Below are 19,963 nucleotides of genomic sequence, written 5' to 3'. Positions count from 1 at the left end.
AATCGGAGGAGATAACGTGTTATTTATTATTGGCCTAAGGCCGCGTACACACGAGAGGATTGTCCGTCCAACTTAGTCCGCTGAAACGTGTTTCAGCGGACAGTCCGCTCGTGTGTGGGCTTCAGCGGACTTTTTCAGAGGACAGTCTGGCGGACTAAGTCTTTCGGAATTTCCGTAATACAGTCCGTCCAAACTTGGTTTCAGCGGACAGTCCGCTCGTGTGTAGGCAAGTTGGACGGACTAAGTATGGCGCATGCTCAGAAAGGATTTACACGGCCGAAGGTTGCATTGCAGTGTATTGGACGTTGTATTTCTAGTCCCGTCGTACGTGCTGTACACGTCATCGCGCAAGCTTTCAGCGGACTGTCTGTTCATCGTGTGTGGTCAAGTCCGTTCATTCAAAAGTAGGACAGACTGTCTGTCGGATTGTCTGCCGAACTTAGTTGGCCAGACAATCTGCCCGTGTGTACGCGGCCTTAGAGTTATTCCTTTGACCCAAGTCCAGTCCAGGAACTGGAGGAGGAGGATTTCTTGGACCAAAAATTGGTTGCTTTATTAATCGTGACCAATTATGCATTATGCCTTTGCTGTGTGAGTTCCAGGAGAATAATCCAGATGATTTTCAGACTCATCTCCGGGTGACGGACCCCTGCTTTCACCAACTCTTGGCATTGTTGACCCCCTATATTAAGAAGCAGGACACATGCATGAGGCTTTTATTTTATTTTTTGGTTGAATAATAATTTGATTTGGTATATTTTCTATATTTTTGGATGCATAGAATGCACTTTTTGGTTAAGTTCTATTGGCAGATATCATGCCTAATTTTATTTATTTTCTTTTTTTAATGCACAATAACAAAATTGTGGAGAATAATACTTGGCTATGTGTTTTACTTCAAATGACAGTTTGGGAATAGGCAGTTACATTAAAAAAAAAGACAATGTAAAATTAACAAGGGACACCAACATAGTTGTATCTTTGATCTTAAAAATTACAGGATAATGGTGTTGTGGTAACTTGCGGCAAAAAAAAAAAAAAAAAAAAAGAAAAGAAAAAAAAAGCATAATAATATTATTCTTGATATCACTAGAAAAAAAAAGTCTTTGAAAATGTGTTTGCAAAAACTCCATCAGTATCACCAGCAAAGCAGATTCATTATTATCCCATTAAAGAAGAAGAGAATGTGCACTGCATTTCGAGAATTCATAATTTGCCATGTCACGAATGTTAATTCTGCATTACGAACGCTAGTTTACAAGATCGACCGCTTCTGGCTCATCCTTGCTTCTGAGCATGCGTGTTTGTACATTGGACTTTTGTCCGATGGACTTGTGTACACTTGCTCTGAAAATCTGACAACAGACATTTGTCCGCTGAAAATTGTAAAGCCTGCTATCCAACATTTGTCCGCGGAAAATCTAACAACTGAAAATTGTCCGATGTAGCATACAAACGGTCGGATTTTCCACCAACAGCCTGTCATCACACAATTCCCATCGCAAAATCTGATCGTGTGTACACGGCTTTACAGTAGCATGGAATGAAATGTGAAGATCACCAAAAATGCCTAGGATGCAGTTTTTGGGTTGGAGAATGTTTGGGAGGCCTACTGCCGATGATATGAAAGACCCTATCTTCACCCAGAAGTCCTGGACTACTGGACAGGTCCAAAAACAGTGTAAAAAGTCTTCCACTTGACCACATCCTCGAAAACAGTCAGCTGTGGGAGTCAATCCCATTTTGTGTAACCTAGCAGGAGTAAGGTGGAATAGGTGAAAAATGTTTATGTTTATAATACGATACCTGGAAGATATTACAGAGTTTTTGTATGTGCCACTGAATTCTGACCAGTCATCATCTGAAAATGTAATGTCCATAGAGACCCATTTCGTCTGGGCTAATCGGAATCTAGAGTTACAGTCAGTTATAAGGGCAGCATAGTATATGGAGATACGTTTAGTAGGGTCAGGGTGTCTTAATATTTTCTCTAACTGAGGTATGTGGACATGATTTTCTAAAGAGTCAAACTGAGCGCGAATAGCGTGACGGAGTTGGTAATAAATTAACATATATGAGCATGGTAGGTCAAAATCAATGCGCATCTGTTGAAAGGATTTAAATCCCCGTGTGTCATAAAGATGACACAAGTATTTAACTCCCTTAGAGTACCAACGCTATGGGTCAGGTATAAAGCACAGTTCTTTCAAGTTTGTATTGAACCACAGAGGGTTTATAGGGGAGGCTGACCAAGACTTTGTGCAAATTTTTGAGACAATTATTTTAAACAGGGAGAGCAAGGTACTTAGCATAGATGTGCCTAGGCGGGCCAGAATTCACCCTTGATATATAATGTTGTGGAGGGTCTCTAGAGAGGAGGCGATAGCTCCTACAGTGGATGTACAGGTGTTCGCCGCAACTGTGTGCAGCCGGCCAGTCACGAATGTGGACCAATTGGGAGGCCAAAAAGTATAAATAGAAGTTAGGGAACGCCAAGCCCGCCAGATGCGCTGGCAGCCTCAACTTCTCCATCGCCACCCTGGGGGGCCTACCATTCCACAAGAACTCCGCGCGGATTGTATCTATGTGCCTGAATATTGACTTAGGAATTTTACATGGGGAGCTGGCTAGAATATATAACAACTTAGGTAAATAGATCATTTTAAGGGTATTTGCCCTTCCCATGGGGTCTAATGGTAGGTCAAACCACTGCTCAGTTTGTAGTTGTAATTGGGTCAACAGGGGACACAGGTTATTTTCAGTATATGAAGATAAGAGTAACTACACTATAAGCTCCAGGTATCTAAAAGAGGACACTACCTGTAGTTTGGAGTCCAGGTGAATCTGCAGAGTTGCAACAGGGTCTAAAGGAAAACGATTGTATTTGTTCCAATTCACCTGGAACCCAGAGTAGTCACCAAAATTGTCAATCTCAGATAATAGCATTTTTAGTGAGTCTTGGCTGTCAGCCAGGTAGACCATGTATATGCATATAGCGAAACTTGCTCCTCTATGGTGGCAATAGGGAGGCCCTTAATCAGCTGGGAGCTGCGAAAGCACACAGCTAGGGGCTCCATAGCCAGGGCAAATAGGACGGCTGACAACAGGCATCCCTGCCTAGTGCCCCTAGTAATGGGAAAAGTATCTGTAATATGGGAAGCCTAGTATCTTATGTGTTGGCAGCTGTGAAATGGCCACCACGATTTCTTCAACAGAGAGAGACGCCTCTAGTTCCCCACGCCTAATATAGTTAGTTCATCATGCAGTCCATGTGTCCTCAAAACAGTTTCTTATATTGTATATATCCCGTCACCTCGGTGTGAAATAAATAAACTTCTATGTCTTCTCTAATAAGCTTCTGTGACACCACTGTGCTCTCTGGACTCTCACCTTATTACTACTTGAGTTAAGTCATGTAGGAATATTTTCCCAGTGTGGTGGTCCTCCTATCCTCTAGGGGTCCTCTAGTTGTTCCCCCCCCCCCAATGTCCAGGTCTCTTTGGTGGGTAGGATCTCCTCTACGGTGGTCCTCTGTGTCAGCTCTTAACCTCACCCAGGGTGCAAAAGTGTGGAAAATACTTACCATAGTTTAATATCGTTTGTATAAGGATTTACACACATTCCAAACACTTTAAAATAGCATAATATCCATGAGTACAGGACTCGTACATTCGCTTACGGCACTTCTGGTATGCCTCCGCTCATGCCCTACATGTCACAGACAAGTGACTTCTACAGGGAATCAGTCTGTGACAATTTATTATTGCTTGTTTTGCATTATATATCGCAGCAATTTTTTGTACACATTTAAGCATCTTGGTTTGCACAATATCTACAGCGATCTTTTGCACATATTGCAGCAGTGCAGCACTATTCACTATATAATTTATGCACTTTATTAGCTGTGGGTAAGCTACCAGTTACCTGCAGCAGCTTGCTATTTTTGCTTAGCATTGAACGTATTAGAAGTGATAGTGTGGGAGGATATTCTGATGTGAGGGGGCTGTAAAGACTCTAAAGACTCTGAGGCCGCGTACACACGCGGGGACTGTTCGCCCAACTTTGTCCGTCAAACAGTTTCGGCAAACAGTCCGCTCAAAATTAGCATGGACGGACATGGCCACACGCGACGAACGAACAGTTTGCTGAAACCGTGCGCGATGACGTGAACGGCACGTACGACGGGACGAAAAATACGACGTCCTATACACTGCATTATAACTTTCGGCGTGTAAATCCTTTCTGAGCATGCGCGGAACTTAGTTTGTCGAACAAGCCTACACACGAGGGAACTGTTCGCTGAAACAAAGTTTCAGCGGACAGTTTTTCGGAAATTCCGAAAAACCTTGTTCAGCGGACTGTTCGCTGAAACTGTCCGCTGAAAGCCCACACACGGGCGGACTGTCCACCGAAACACTGTTCAGCGGACAAAGTTGGCCGAACAGTCCCCGCGTGTGTACGCGGCCTGATGTGTGGAGGATTCTAAGGACTCGGGAGTGAAGGGATCTGAGGACACCGGTGAGAGGGGAAATTTGACAACACTTGTGTGAGGGGGACTCGGAGGACACCAATGTGAGAGGGGATCTAAAGCCACTGATGTGAGTGACCTCTGACGTCTCTGATGTGAGGGGGCTCTGAGGACCCTGATGTGAGAGGGCTCTGAATATACTGTGGTGAAGGGGCACTGAGGGCATCGATGTGAGGGGGCTCTGAGGACTGTGAAGTGAAGGGGGGCTCCTGATGTGAAGGAGGACTCTCATGTAAAGGGATGACTCTCATGTAAAGGGGGTTACTGATGTCTGGATCGGATGTGCTGTCACACAGTGCAACAGTGTATTTGGCTGCACTTACAGCACACTGGGTTAGTGAATCAACCATTCTCTTTTATGGATATCTTATTAAATAAAAAATTAATGAGTTTGACTTGCATTCTTTAATTGATATTATTGGAAAGTTATCTAACATATGGTTGACAGTGTGGACATGGGTACAATTTCAGGGCTTGTCATAGGCACTTTTCCAAATATTTATTCCCTCCTCCTTATTGCTATAGCTGCTATTAAATGTAGGCAATATCCTTTATTAAAACAAAATGTCAGGCAGGTCCAGAATGGGAAGCAGAGGTTTTTCGCATGGAGGTAGTAGTTTTTTTTTCTTATAGTATTTACAGATTATTTTTTTTTATCTAAGGCTAGCCCTTACCCCTTACTGTAGAAAAGGGGGGTTAAGGTGCGCTATGGACGTAAAATATTTTTTCAAGATCCGAAAAACCCAAAATGTGAGACCTTATAAGCAAATGACAATTAGCGTGGGAAGGAGGGGCTGCCACTACCTTAAATATCCAACCCAAAAGGTTGAAAACCATAGACAAATATTAAAGGGGGTAGTTATGGCGCTCACCTGCTATTATTTCTACTTAGTGTCTGCAGGACACTCATCTGCTAATAATTGTACCTTATTGTTAAATTATTCATTAGTGACTAAAAAATGAAAAAATACACTTTAAAATAAATGATACGAAACTAAAGAAAATAAAATAAAATAAAAATTCCTTATGTGCAATATACAAATAACAATATAAGTCGTGCTTAAAAGTATGACAGAAATGCTGTTTAAATTATCACTAAATTACTATATACTGGTGCTAAAATTCAATATACTTTCTGTAGAAAAAAGTGCTTATGTGCGTTTTTGCTAATCACATGATGAGCAAAGTGCTAAGTGCCTAGGAAAGTGCCACAGGTTCAGTAAATGCAAAAAAGTGTTACGTGCTTCTATATGTGCCACAATAAATAAATACATTGCTTTGTATTCAATAAATTCCTAAGTAAAAGTCGCTAAATAAAATGAATTAAAATAAAAATATGAAAAATACAGATGCAAATTGATACAAATGTCCAGCAGCAGAAAGTTAATGTCAGAGAGTCCTATCTGGAACAAAAAGTGACAGTGTGCTTCAGTGCTTGGTGGCTTCCTGGATTGCAACCGGTGCGATTCCCATGCATAAAGACAATAATCCGCACTCACCAGCTCCCCTACCCCTTAAGGGGTTAATGCGCCTCCACAGTGTGAGCCCCTGTGTCGCTATATAGAGCTGCTTCAGTTACCATCCAGTAGTTTCCCTCATTAAAAACAAAATGATGCATACATAGTGTAATCCCGTTTAAAACAACATTTTATTAAGTGCATAGGAGGTTACTCACAAACCGAAGGATGAAAACAGTGCCTCAATGTATATGCTGGTCACAGCATTTGAATTCACCGCTGCCGCCGTAATGAGAGAGTGTACACCTTAGGCCACGCCCTACGCGTTTCGTCATTGTATCAATTTGCATCTGAATTTCTCGTATTTTTATTTTATTTCATTTTATTTAGCGACTTTTACTTAGGAATTTATTGAATACAAAGCACTGTATTTATTTATTGTGGCACATATAGAAGCAGGTAACACTTTTTTGCATTTACTGAACCTGTGGCACTTTCCTAGGCACTTAGCACTTTGCTCATCATGTGATTAGCAAAAACGCACATAAGCACTTTTTTCTAGAAAGTATATTGAATTTTAGCACCAGTATATAGTAATTTAGTGATAATTTAAACAGCATTTCTGTCATACTTTTAAGCACGACTTATATTGTTATTTGTATATTGCACATAAGGAATTTTTATTTTATTTTATTTTCTTTAGTTTCGTATCATTTATTTTAACGTTTATTTTTTCATTTTTTAGTCACTAATGAATAATTTAACAATAAGGTACAATTATTAGCAGATGAGTGTCCTGCAGACACTAAGTAGAAATAATAGCAGGTGAGCACCATAACTACCCCCTTTAATATTTGACTTACCCCTTACTGGGTCAAGCAAACACAAGCAATGCAAAGCAAGGGGTGCTACCTTAGGCAGACTTCAACATCACCCTGTTACTATGCAAAAATAAAAAAGTTTTCTGTGCAAAATAAGGGTACCAGCTCAAAAACACTTGCTTTGCAGAGGCTGCAGATTGCAAAGAGAAAACTGTCTCCAATGGGTGGACCATGATGTTTTTCCAATGGTCTTAACCACTTCAGCCTCAGAAGATTTTACCCCCTTCCTGACCAGAGCACTGCGTCGCTTTAACTGACAATTGCGCGGTCATGCATTGCTGTACCCAAACAAAATTTGCATCCTTTTTTCCCACAAATAGAGCTTTCTTTTGGTGGTATTTGATATGGTAGTATTTGATCATCTCTGCAGTTTTTATTTTTTGCGCTATAAACAAAAAATGACTGACAATTTTGAAAAAAAAAAAACAATATTTTTTACTTTTTGCTATAATAAATCTCCCCAAAAATGTTTTTAAAAAACACATTTCTTCATCAGTTTAGGCCAATATATATTCTTCTACATATTTTTGGTAAAAAAAATTACTTAGTAGGAACAAACGATATGTCTCCTCTCCCCTGACAGAACAGGGATTTGTATACACACACAAATCCCCATGCTGGCTTTCATGCACGTGATCGCCCGTGGCTGGCGGGGGTTGGCGGCTGCCGCCAATGTGCATCGGGTCCCCTTGCTGTGCAACGGCCGTGTGCCTCCCTCTGGTGGCTCTTAAAGGGAACCCCGTACAGGATTTTGGTGCAGCGGTGACATTGTGCCGCAGTATAAGTACGTAAGCCGTTCAGGAACCGGTTAATCAAGGCGTATGAGGCCAACTCTCTCTGAAGATAGAAACGGCAGAAACCTAACCTTTGATAGTGCTAAGAGACAAACACTGGTCCAGACCCAGCCCTTTTCCCACCCACTATTGATATACATTATTTACAGATGTACTTTTTAATCATTTTTATGTTTTATAATTTTTTTTATATTTATATTTTCTTCATCTTGCTGTCCCAGCCCTGGTAAAGCAAATATGGGCAGGGACGGCCTATGTAACTAAAACTCCTACAAGTGATCATATCCATGGATGTAGGGTGTCTAGGATGTACCACTGGCTGAGGGTGGCCCATTAGGTGCCAGCCTGCCATGCTACACTACAATTTCAAAGAGGATCTTCAGCGTAGCAGGCAAAGGGGGGTGGCAGGTTGATTTGTGACTGAGAACCTGACTTTTAATAACCTGGGGTGAGGATGTTTGGTGCTTTAAGGGATGCACAGTATTTCTACTTTTTTTTTTTTAAAGGACATAGTAAAGTGATGCAAAAAAGATACAAAAGCACAGGCTACGGCTATACTACAAGAATTAAGATATTGTAGAAGATACAGCTATTAAAAACTAGTCAGTAGCAGGACATCTTTAATAAGAAGATTGGTCCAGAATGTACTGCAGGCAAAGAGGGGGGGGGGGGCATGGGGTTTACTACAAGAATTAGGAGACTACAGATGACACAGCAATGTAAAATTGTCCAACAGCATGATTATTTTATATTGCAAGACTAGTTCCAATGTACTACAGAATAGGAACACAGGCCATTGTTTCACTATAAGAATAAAAGTTCTAAAGTTAAAATATTTTTTTACCGCATTCCCCTTCATTAAGTTAAAAAAAAAAATTACCACTTGATGTGTGTAATCCCCCCCCCCCCCCCCAAACACTTACAACTTTTGATCCAGCAATGTACCTGCTTGTCCTGCTCTCTCTCTTCCTGCATTCACAGGCTTCACTGAAAGCAGTGGGAGCCATTGGCTCCCGCTGCTGTCAGTCAAATCCTCTAAAGAGGGAGTGAAGGTGGTGCTTAGCTGCACTGTGTTTTTATGGAGATAAATATAACAATCACATGTTTATTAGTATAATTAAAATAAAACAATACCTCCCTGGCGGTATTCCTGAGTGTGGCTCGGGGTGAATTTTCAGTACCAGGAGCGGTAATCCCGAGCCACACTCGGCACTGCATTGCAGTATCCTGGTACAGGTTACTTACCTTCCCTAAAGGATCCTGCGATAACCCCCCACCGTATCCTCCACCGGATCCTCCGCCCGATTCATCAATGCTCTGTGCTCTATTCCCTGCGAGTGTTGCAATGCATGGGGGCGGAACCCGGCAGCAAATTCACAAAAGTACACAAAACATAACACATATAATACACTGTAATCTATAAAACAACATTTCTCAAACAATTTCACCTCCCCTTTGTCTCTAGTGCTTTGTCCAGTGCCCTACCTGCACTTTTATATTATACAGTATATACCATTCTTTCTGCCTGGAGACTTTAGAATATCCATGGCATCCAAAAAAGTATCCCTCTATGTCAAAAGTGGTTTTAGACCAGCTAGAAAACAATTTAATTAGAATCACTTGCAGAAGTGAGCGATAGTGATTTGTGGGGAAATTCATCATCATTCACTGAAAGTGACGTCAGAGACGATTCTGCGACTGAGCAATAATAAAATGTATTATTATTATATTATTTTTTTATATTTATTTATAGTTATTTATTATATTATAATTTATTATTTTGTGTTTCAAACTTTATCATACCTGGGATGTCTAGATTCTTGTTTGGACAGATTCAAGTGGGTTATACCTAAGAATTACAGGCCTACAATATAAAACACCAAATTTCCATGCAAAACAATGTACCGCTTTGACATTTAAACATAATCATACTGCCAGGGAGGTTAATATACAGCAGTGTAAAAGTGACCATTAGCAGGGCAGTTTTAGCCAGGGACTATATTTTATCTATAGGGATAGGGAGTGCAGTGAATGTATAAAGAGTGGTGGTTTAGGTGCTCAGTATTTTTGCACTTGTTTTTTTTTTTCCCTTCAGACAATAAGAAAAAAAATAAAAAATATGGAAAGAACTCACTTACTAAAAAGGAAGCTAGTATGAACAATTTAAGAACTAGCTATCAATCAGTTGCATATATTGGTTCTTAAAATGTACCCCAGCACTGCAATTCAAAGAACTAATTTTTAAATTTTTGCCTAGCTTTCATGAAAATGCCAGCTGGTGATACTGGAATTGAGCTCCTTGTTTGGAAGTTTGGTGTCACAATGCTCTGCCCCTGTTTCCCACAGTCTCCTGTCTATAAACCACCCTGTCAAATGCTCTCCCAAAGGAAACTATAAGCTACTGTACTGTTGCACATTGCACAGGCATATTCCACTATTGTCATTAGACCAGAATTAAGTCACATGATATGTTCCCTACCTGTTGGAATAAATTCAATACAGGTGCATCTCATAAAATTTGAATATCATCAAAAAGTTAATTTATTTCAATTCAAAACATGAAACTCATATATTTTATATAGATGTGTTACACACAGAGTGATATATTTCAAACATTTCTTTTTTTTTCATTTTGATGACTATGGCTTACGGCTAGTGAAAACCCGAAATTCACCATACCAGAAAATTAGAATATTATATAAGACCAATAGAAAAAAAAAGATTTTTAATACAGAAGACTTGGCTTAGTAAAAAGTATGTCCATGTATTGTATAGCATGCACTCAATACTTTGGTTAGGGTTTCTTTTGCATGAATTACTGCATCAATGTGGTGTGGCATGGAGGCAATCAACCTGTGACACTGCTGAGGTGTTATGGAAGCCAAGGTTGCTTTGATAGTGGCCTTCAGCTAGTCTGCATTGTAGGGTCTGGTGTCTTTCTCCTTAACTTTAAATAAAATACATGCAATCAAATAAAACACAACTAGTTCATTATTGGTTCTTCTATTTTAAATGTATGTTGTTTTTAAAAAAAGTATCTTTCTTTTTACTAATTAATTCAATCTAACATTATCTTGTGTTTCACACAGGTGCTGGTGACTTGAGTGGCGAACCTGTAGGCTACATAACTGGAGTGCTGGCTGTACTAGTTCATGCCGCTTACCTAGTAATTATTCAGAAGACTAGTACAGATAGTGATCATGGACCTCTTACCGCCCAGTATATCATTGCCATTACAGCAACACCTCTGCTCATTATCTGTTCTTTTGCCAGTATGGACATGATCAATGCATGGTCATTCCCAGGTTGGAAAGACCCGGCCATGGTCTGCACTTTCATTGCATGCACCCTGATTGGCTGTGCTATGAATTTTACTACACTGCATTGTACTTATATAAACTCAGCAGTTACTACAAGTTTTGTTGGTGTGGTGAAGAGCATTGCCACCATCACCGTTGGTATGCTTGCATTTAGTGATGTGGAACCCACATCACTGTTCATTGTAGGTGTGGTTGTCAACACTTTTGGATCTATCATCTACTGTGTGGCTAAGTATTTTGAGACAAGGCGGCAGATCAATTATGAAGATTTGGAAAAGGATACTATGAAGGATGAAAAGGAAGAGCAGGATGGACAGCATTCTCCATTTGCAATGGAAGAAATAATACAGGAAAAAAGCACAGAAGGACAGCCACAAGAAAAGCAACCCGTAGAGACAGAAAATAATCAAGTTGAAGAAAAGAACAGCACATTGGCTTCAGTATTGCAATCACATGGCCCAACAGGGCCTCCTGATGGTGACAGTAGAAGTTCATTACGAGATGCATATCTTGGAGTATGGCGGATGGTTAGGGGCACTAGATTTTTAAAAAAAGATTACCTTATAGAAAATGAGGAACTTCCTAGTCCTTGATAGTTTATTTGAGATAACTTATAGAAGGAAATTATCTTTTGTATGTGCTAAGGAGGGATACATATAAATGTATATTATAAGGCAACAATTTGTCACAATTTGTTATATTAAGTTAAATTTCATTTGCATCATATCCATGATGCAAATGACATCTATAATGCATATATATAAAATGACATAGTCTTGATCTTTATGATCTATTGTAGAGAACGTGGTCTCATATTAATTTTCAACAAACATGACTGATATCAGCATTCCATTATTACATTTTATAGTCTTCCTGCTAACACAACATAAGAAACAAAGTAAGCATTTTCTGTGCCATATGAAACAGGAAATTGGGGCAGGAAAGGTGGTTATTTAAATTCATAACTAAATTCTACACGTGCTGCTCCCAGGAGCCAAGACCCTTTGTAGAGCTCACTCTTGTTGTATGTACATATAACACAGGCAGGGTTGCCAACTTACCCCTTAATCATTGATAGAAACTATTTACACAGGTTCTGTAGCTGTTCAAATGATATGCCACTGATTGAATCTAAATAAGGGTAGCTGAAACTGCCCATAGACATGAGATGATTGTCAACTGAGGCAGTAAAGGTTGGACTGGGAAATCATTCTATGTCTATGAGTGATCTGCAACATCTGTAGATTTTTCCAGGCCTACTGATCACCCAGGATAGATTTTACTAAACCATTGCTCAGCATGAGATGTATGGCATCTGCATTATGCATAAAAAAGGAATGCATGCTTAAACTGATCTCCATGTTTCATTGTACTTTAAATGGTTTGCTGGCCCAAACAAACCAACAGTTGCAGCAGCCTCAGCTACATACAGTATACAGCACAGTGTTCCGGGAATGGGACAAGCACATCCCGCGCTCCCAGAATAAATGCAAGTCAGCCAATCGGATGAAGCTTAGTATTAATTTAAATTGGTACTTCTCCGGCCGCCAGAACACGGCGATGTATACTGTATGTCACTGAAGCAACATACAGTTTATACAGTGCACACAGCCATGCAACTGTTGGTTAAGTCAGACGTTTATTTGGAGCAGCTTGGTCCAAACAAACTATTTAAAATTAAATGAAACATGAAGATCAGTTTTAAAATTCATTCAAGAGATGTTGGACCTGCTGTGGCTTTAGGATGGGTAGTTTAAATAGAAGGTAAAAGGTGAACCTTTGAAAACAAGTATGTAGAATTTTAGGCTCTGACGTTTTTTTAGCTAGGCAGTACATCAGAGGTTTACAAAAGTAAAAATGTGTAGCTTTACAACCTTTAACAAATAACACTTTTCCCATATATAGTATGAGTTTCTAGGTGTTTAGTTGTTTGTTTGGAGTTGGCATTTGATAAAATGGTTTTGGCTAGAAAACATGTGGGGCTGGCAGCTAACAATTATTTTAAAATGGCTTTATACCAATTTTAATAGGATGGCTTGGACCTTGCATTAAAAAGTGGAAATCAACCGAGTCAAAGAAAGAGCCCTGTCCAGATTCCTTAAGGGGCCACATTAAGCAAGATTGATTGGTGGTAATTTACTAAAGACAAATAGACTGTTTACTTTGTAGAGTAAGTTCCACTTTGCAATTGAATTTTCCACAGAGCTTTGCTGACTTTGATCTTTCAATCACACGCAAGCAAAAATATTGCTTTTGTTTACTATCCTTGTACATGGTTGGGTATTCTTTGCAAAGTGAAAAATTAATTGCATTCACTAAGCCAAGGGAAAATTTGTTTGCAAAGTGAACAGTCAATTTGCCTAGTAAACTCCCATGTTTTGACCACCAACTGCCTTATGCTACTTTGGATTTTGACCGCAGTAGAGTAGGGAAGTTAAATAGAGTAGGAACCTGATGTGTATAGACAAGTAACACAAAGGAGACGAAAGTTAGTGATTACCAGGAAAAAAAAACATTTGTTTGTGGGAAACATGTATATTGTACATAATTGGTTGTCATAAACAACTCATGGGGGTTGATTTACTAAAGCTGGAAACTGCAAAATGTGGTGCAGCTGTGCACGGTAGCCAATCAACTTCTAACTTTAGCTTGTTCAATTAAGCTCGGACAATAAAACCTGAAAGCTGATTGGTTTCTATACAGAGCTGCACCAGATTTTTGCACTCTTTAGTAAATCAACCCCCGTGTCTATTTCATTTCTAAGGGCAATACTTAGGAACCAATTAACTGACATGAGCAACACCTGAAAATTAGCTAGTTATCCATCTGCCTTTACTGCTGTGTTTAAAGAAATATCAATGTCAAATGTCTGTTTTTTTAACTTAGTACAGTGGAACCTCGGATTGCAAGTAACGTGGTTAACAAGCGTTTCGCAATACAAGCAATTATTCTTTTAAAATCCTGACTCGGTTTGCGAGTGTTGTCTAACAAAAGGAGCAGGATTCAAGCCAGAGTTGCGGGGGAAATACTCAGAAATACTTGAAAATACTCAGTTCCTGAGTGTTTCCGAGCCTTTCTGAGGGTTTCCGAGTGTAGCCGAGCTGTCTCAGAGTATTTCCGAGTCTCTCCGGTGCCCTCCACCTCTGGCCATATGTGGTATTGCATTCAATAGAAGTCAATGCGGAACAAATTATCTTTCTTTCCATTGACTTCAATGGTTAAACTTGCTTTGATATGCGAGTGCTTTGGATTACAAGCATTCTCCTGGAATGGATTATGCTTGTAATCCAAAGTTCCGCTGTATAGACATTAGACATTAGACACTGTGATTTTCAGTTGGGAAAAAGGTATTTTTGTAAACTTGATAAGTGCAATACTACCAGAACATAATGAGCTAGTAACTTCCTATGTGCTCTGCAGTGTTATCACATACAGTGTTATCAGCCCTACCCAGTTCCACTCTGTGAAACACAAGATACATCTACCCTATATAATGAAAATGAGGAGATCTGCAATCCTAACGCACTTCCCTCATAGGGTGACAACTCAGCTCCTTCATAGATACAACACAGTGAGTTTGCGTTGTCACAGACAGAAAGTGTGTTACTTGGTGAAAATAAGGGAAAACAAAAACCAGAAAAAAATAAAACTGGTATATTACAATGTATAACATTTTTGTTCTTGGGTTTAGATACACTAATGCCACGTACACACGGTCGGACTTGCCAATGGGATAACCTCCGTCGGTATTTCCGATGGAAAAATTTAGAACATGTTCTCTATCTAAGTCTGTCAGAAATTCTGACAGAAAAAGTCTGATGGGGCATACACACGGTTGGAATTTCCGACCAAAAGCTCCCGTCTGACCTTTTCTGTCGAAAATTCTGACTGTGTGTACGCGGCATTAAAGTTAACATTATTCAACTGATGCCGAATGAAAATATTACCTGTATCACTAACTGTCTTTAGCTGAGTGTACCCTTGTTATTTGATAATTACCAATAATAGATAATATGTATTGAAGTGTGACATCACCTTTTTCCATCTCTCTGACAAATATGATAATGTAAGGTAGGGCAATTTTAAATAATATTTATTTCATATTTCCTTCTATTTTGTTGGAGCAAAGTATCTATTCTGCACAATCGAATGTATTGAAATTTTGGTCACCTTTTATAGCATTGTCCAAATATGGCCATTGCCATTTTTGGGAAAAGGCATCAGGAGCATCTCTACTGCTTTGTTTACATTCAATTGTCAGCTGGGGAATCTGCTGACCGGCAGCTGAACGGGATCAGGAATGAGACCACTGGTAACTGGGACACTGGCAGCTTCATAGCAAATAAAGGGCCCTATATGGGAGGCTGTCACATTTATGAGTTCCCAGCACATACATGCCATACCCTAAACCAGCCTTTCTCAACCTTTTCAACACAGAGGAACCCTTGAAATAGTTCTCTAGTCTCGGGGAACATCTACTAAAAATTAGAAATCTGCAACTCATGATACATTAGTGTGATGGTCAGTGGGAAGAATGGTCCTTACACTTGTGGTCATTGGGAAGAATTACCTCCTTACACATAGTTAAAAAGATCAATAGTGTTGTTGGAAACTTACCTGAGAGGCAGAAATGGCCCAATGCTAAAGGAACCCCTAGCAACCTATGGAGGAACCCTGGTTGAGAATCACTGCTCTAAACACTGGTGTATGCCAGCCCAGAGTTGGCCTTAATTACCTCCAGTTCCCATTTCTGGGAACTGGCAGTCATTCTTTTTTAATATGTTGCAGCCATAGGGAGCGAAAAAAAGAACTGGCAGAATCTGAAGCACATATTGATCTCCTATCAAAGGTGCAGACCATTTTAAAGGGGTCAGAAAAGTGTTGCAACTGCTGTTTGCCCCTTCTGTTCCTTATGATCTCTCTATCTTGCTAAATACACATACCTGAGTTAAATTAATGAAACGTTTGATTTGATATCAGGTAATTTATTTTATTGTCTCACCTTGGATTACTACAAAGGTACTAAGAAATTGTGAACAGAATTGACAACTGAACAGCAAATGCCATACAACAATGCAAACTTGTATTGGACCAAAGAAAATTAATCATTATGGTAAAATGATCTAAACTTGTATGTGCTATTAAAGGGACTTTGCCTGTGTGAATACACTCTAATACAAGCAGTCATTCCCTGACCCATGTGCTAAATACTGCCTGTAGGGTATTGCAACTAAAACTGTTCATTGAATCACTGACTTGGAATAAGTATGCAGCTCATAAGTCAGGGAAAAGCTGCTTGCATTGGAGCCTAATTACATGGTTGCTTTGCTTTGTGTCTTTTTAACAGTAAAGTATACAGAACAAGTACATTTTGCCATGTTGACTGGATACTTTGATCCAACACAAATCTGCTTCTTTGTACAACATCCATGTATAAGCCACTTTGATTGCTCATATTATTTTAAACGTATTTGAATTTTTCAAGTACAGTAAATCCATTAACTATAGTTAGCCAAACTAGAATTACATTGCAAACCTGCCTATGGTAATGAGTATAGTCAAGTTAAAATTGAATTAAAATTATGTTAAATGTTTCAGCAAACATCCTCTCTAACCCTCACCTACATTTTTTTGTAATTAAAAAAGCAGACCTTTGATCAGACATGTATTCTGTCAGGTGGCAGACAGTGCTCTGGCTTTTGTTTACATGACGTTTCCAGAGCCAGCTGTGTGCGGTACTGCACAGGTGCTAGGAAACACATAGACATGCATGGATTTCCCACTATGCATCTGTGAGTAAGGGCACTTTAACACTGGGGCGTTGGGTGTAAAGCGCCGCTATTTTTAAAGCACCCCACTAGTGGCCAAAAAACACTCGGCTTTCACACTGAAGTGACACTGAAGTAACAGGAGAGGTGCTTTGCAGGTGCTATTTTTAGCGCTATAGCGCTTGTAAAGCGCCTCTGTGAAAGTAGCCTTATAGTCTGGTCAGCCTGTAGAAGTCTTTCTATAATGCACCCAACCAGCTTTGGGAAGTCTTGCAAACAAAGTTACAGCATTTTAGGTCTGCTGACTGCTAGTAAACAAATGTCTGATCGAATGTGTGTTTTTAAATACATTAAGTACTGGGGGGGACCCTATTGAAAATGTTTCTAGCTTTCAGTTTCTACTTCAATAGCCTAGTTTGTAAAACATGAACGTTTATATAAGAAAAATTTGAATTAGAGTGTAGACTGTAGCAATCTGATTCTAGCTTTCTCTTTTCAAGTGTAGGTTAGAAAATAAAAGACACAATCCAACTGGTTGCATTAAAGCAGAGGTCCGCGGGAATTTTTATTTTTTTAAAGTCAGCAGCTACAAATACTGCAGCTGCTGACTTTTAAAATATGGACACTTACCTTCCAGGGCGCCCGCGATGTCACCAACCGAAGCCGATCTGTCGCTTGGCTCTCGGGAGCTGCCGCTGCCCTGCTGTCTCTGTGTGTTTCCCAGCAGACAGCGGGGGGGAGGCGTAGACTCCTGCAGGAAGTGGGTGAAAATACCTGTATTGTACAGGTATCTGCACTGTATAATACAGATACCTGTATTATACAGGTATCTGCATCCCCCTCCCCCCTGAAAGGTGCCAAATGTGACACTGGAGGGGGGGAGGGTTCCGAAAAGCGGAGGTTCAATTTTTGTGTGAACCTCCGCTTTAGGCAACACTTTAGCAGTTTTTTCCCAAGATGAAACCCGTTTCACTGTGAACAATGAACCTTGTATTGATAATGGGTTTCACATTGACAGTATACTTGGTGGATCAAATAAGTTGGCTTAAGGCCAGCTGAGGACTGTCAAATGTCTCACGAGTTAGAGCAGTAACACATCTATTCATCTTTGTATTTATTACCAGAGTACCAATTAGACTACAAATGGTTAAGCCTTTGTTCAATTTTTCATTTGTGGAGAAGGGAACAATTGAAATACTGTCACACAGACATTTTAAATTACAAGAAATAATATCTGTGTGTAGCAACAAGCACTATCAATGCTTACAAGTGCTCATTATCACCCCCTGGTTTTCTTTTCTTCAATAGCTGTCCAGTCATCACAAGCAAAGCTTGGATACATTGCAACTCAATTGTTGGACTGTGTATGATCATTCAAAGGCTCCTAAGACATTTCATTTTGGAAAGTTAAATACATATAATAAGATCCATGCATTTTTAATAAGTTATAGGATCTGTATCATTATACACTAGTTATGAGTACTATTCACACCAATTAATTTACTTAACTATAATTGCACAGATCTTACCATCCTTTGTACTTGAGTTTTTACTTGCAACTGCAGTTATCTTGGTGCACTTTGTCAGCACCTTGGTCTCTCTCACAAAAAGTTGCATTAGCTCCTTGTTTATTTTAAAGTGTCTTCTATTTTTACCAGCGGATTCTCGTTCATACAGAGCGCAGGGGCTCCACCCCCCCAATCCATGCACCTGGCCCCTAATTTACATGAAGGGAGCCAGACGCATGGATTCCAATTGGAGTTTTTTTTTTTTTTTTAGAAGCACACGATTAGAGCCGAAGGCAGTACCTTCAGGAACCAATCACATTTCTTAAATGAGCTCCTCTTCGTTTTATTGTGGTTTAGCTGCATTTTTCTGGGAGATGGCTTATACTGATAGAACGTTAATTAGGGCAATTCATAGATCTACCTCTGCTCCCTTCCTGAGAACTTGGTCATCTACTGGGGAGCATAGTTTTAGCTGCACTTATGTGTTATGTTATTTCTGCCACAGCTGTAATCAGGTATTATCGGAAGTAACTTTAATGTCTAATGATCCTGGTGAAGGAGGTTGCAAGAGGCAGATGTGACCCAGGGCATTTCTAAGACTGCTTATAATAATAACAAAAAGATCTGAAATGGGTGAATATTTTTGATCTTATTATACCTTAATTTAGTTAACAATATACGCTTTACAAAGAGGTACTTTGACAGTTTTATATTGTTTAAAAATAACATGGCAACTTTCTGCACAACTGCATTAGTATCAATTACACAGTAATAAAGCATTTTTTATGTACTTCAATTGTATTAAAAACTATGCAACCCACTCAAGGGTTGAGAATAAAAGGTCAATGCAGAGGACTCTACATACAACATGTCTCACTTTTAGTATTTTTTTCTATAGTTATTTTGACTTACCATATTCAGTGCCATTAAATGATTAATGTATATTTTAAGAGGTATTTAAAATAACTACTGTTACAAACTGCTTAAGTAAAAGCTGTGCACTGAACTTATGATTGACGTATGACTGCACTATGATGACTCAAGCTTTGTAAAAATAAATGTGTACTTTTCTTAAATTGTACAAAATATAAATAATATTTATTGTTTGTACCATAGAGTTCTTGTACCTGTACTGATCTATGTGGAGATAAACAACCCGTGCAAACATATTTCTTGGAACAAACAAGCTAAAACATAAATGTTTTTGTATGTGGTCTTATGAGACCAGATAAATGATGTACCATATATTAATGTTGGTTTTCAAAGGGCATATTGAAAACATAATATGTTATTCAAAGAGAAAAATTTCATATTTTAGATCAAAATGCTATAGAAGACACTTTTTGGCACATTTATATATATTTGCATTATGTCTACATTAAATATTTGCAAAACATTATTGTATAGATTGCATCTGATTTTTCTTTGTATCAACAGAATCTGTAATTCATATCACTATATGCATATATTCAGACTTTTATGATACACTTTATTACCATCTGAAACATCATGAATGTATAATCATAAATAGCAAAGAATTTAAAAGAAACCTATACCAACAGCAGCTTGAAGGTTATTACTGAAGATTCTTGAAATTCTAGATGCCTGACTGTCACTGGCTCAGAAAAACTATGTGATATGTATAGTGGGAATCCATGTTGAGCAAACTTTTCTGGTTTGGATGCTCAGGAAGTCATGACGCCATTG

At 39.2% G+C, this 19,963-nt stretch overlaps 1 protein-coding gene across 1 annotated transcript in view; it reads left to right on the top strand.

Annotated features, from left to right (window-relative positions):
* The window catches only part of SLC35D3 (solute carrier family 35 member D3), a 47,006-nt gene extending 27,351 nt beyond the window's left edge, over nt 1-19,655 (top strand). Inside the window, exon 2 of the mRNA XM_077486783.1 lies at nt 10,750-19,655. Coding sequence (XP_077342909.1) covers nt 10,750-11,573 — 824 coding nt within the window. The 3' untranslated portion in view covers nt 11,574-19,655. The remainder of the gene's footprint in view (nt 1-10,749) is intronic.
* The last annotated feature ends 308 nt before the right edge of the window (nt 19,656-19,963 follow it).

The sequence above is a fragment of the Lithobates pipiens genome, unplaced genomic scaffold, assembly GCF_037356315.1.
Source record: "Lithobates pipiens isolate NorthernLeopardFrog02 unplaced genomic scaffold, aLitPip1_a1.2 Scaffold_18, whole genome shotgun sequence".
Classification (NCBI taxonomy): domain Eukaryota; kingdom Metazoa; phylum Chordata; class Amphibia; order Anura; family Ranidae; genus Lithobates; species Lithobates pipiens.
The sequence above is the reverse complement of the archived record's forward strand: the minus strand, read 5'-3'. Positions and strand labels throughout refer to the sequence as shown.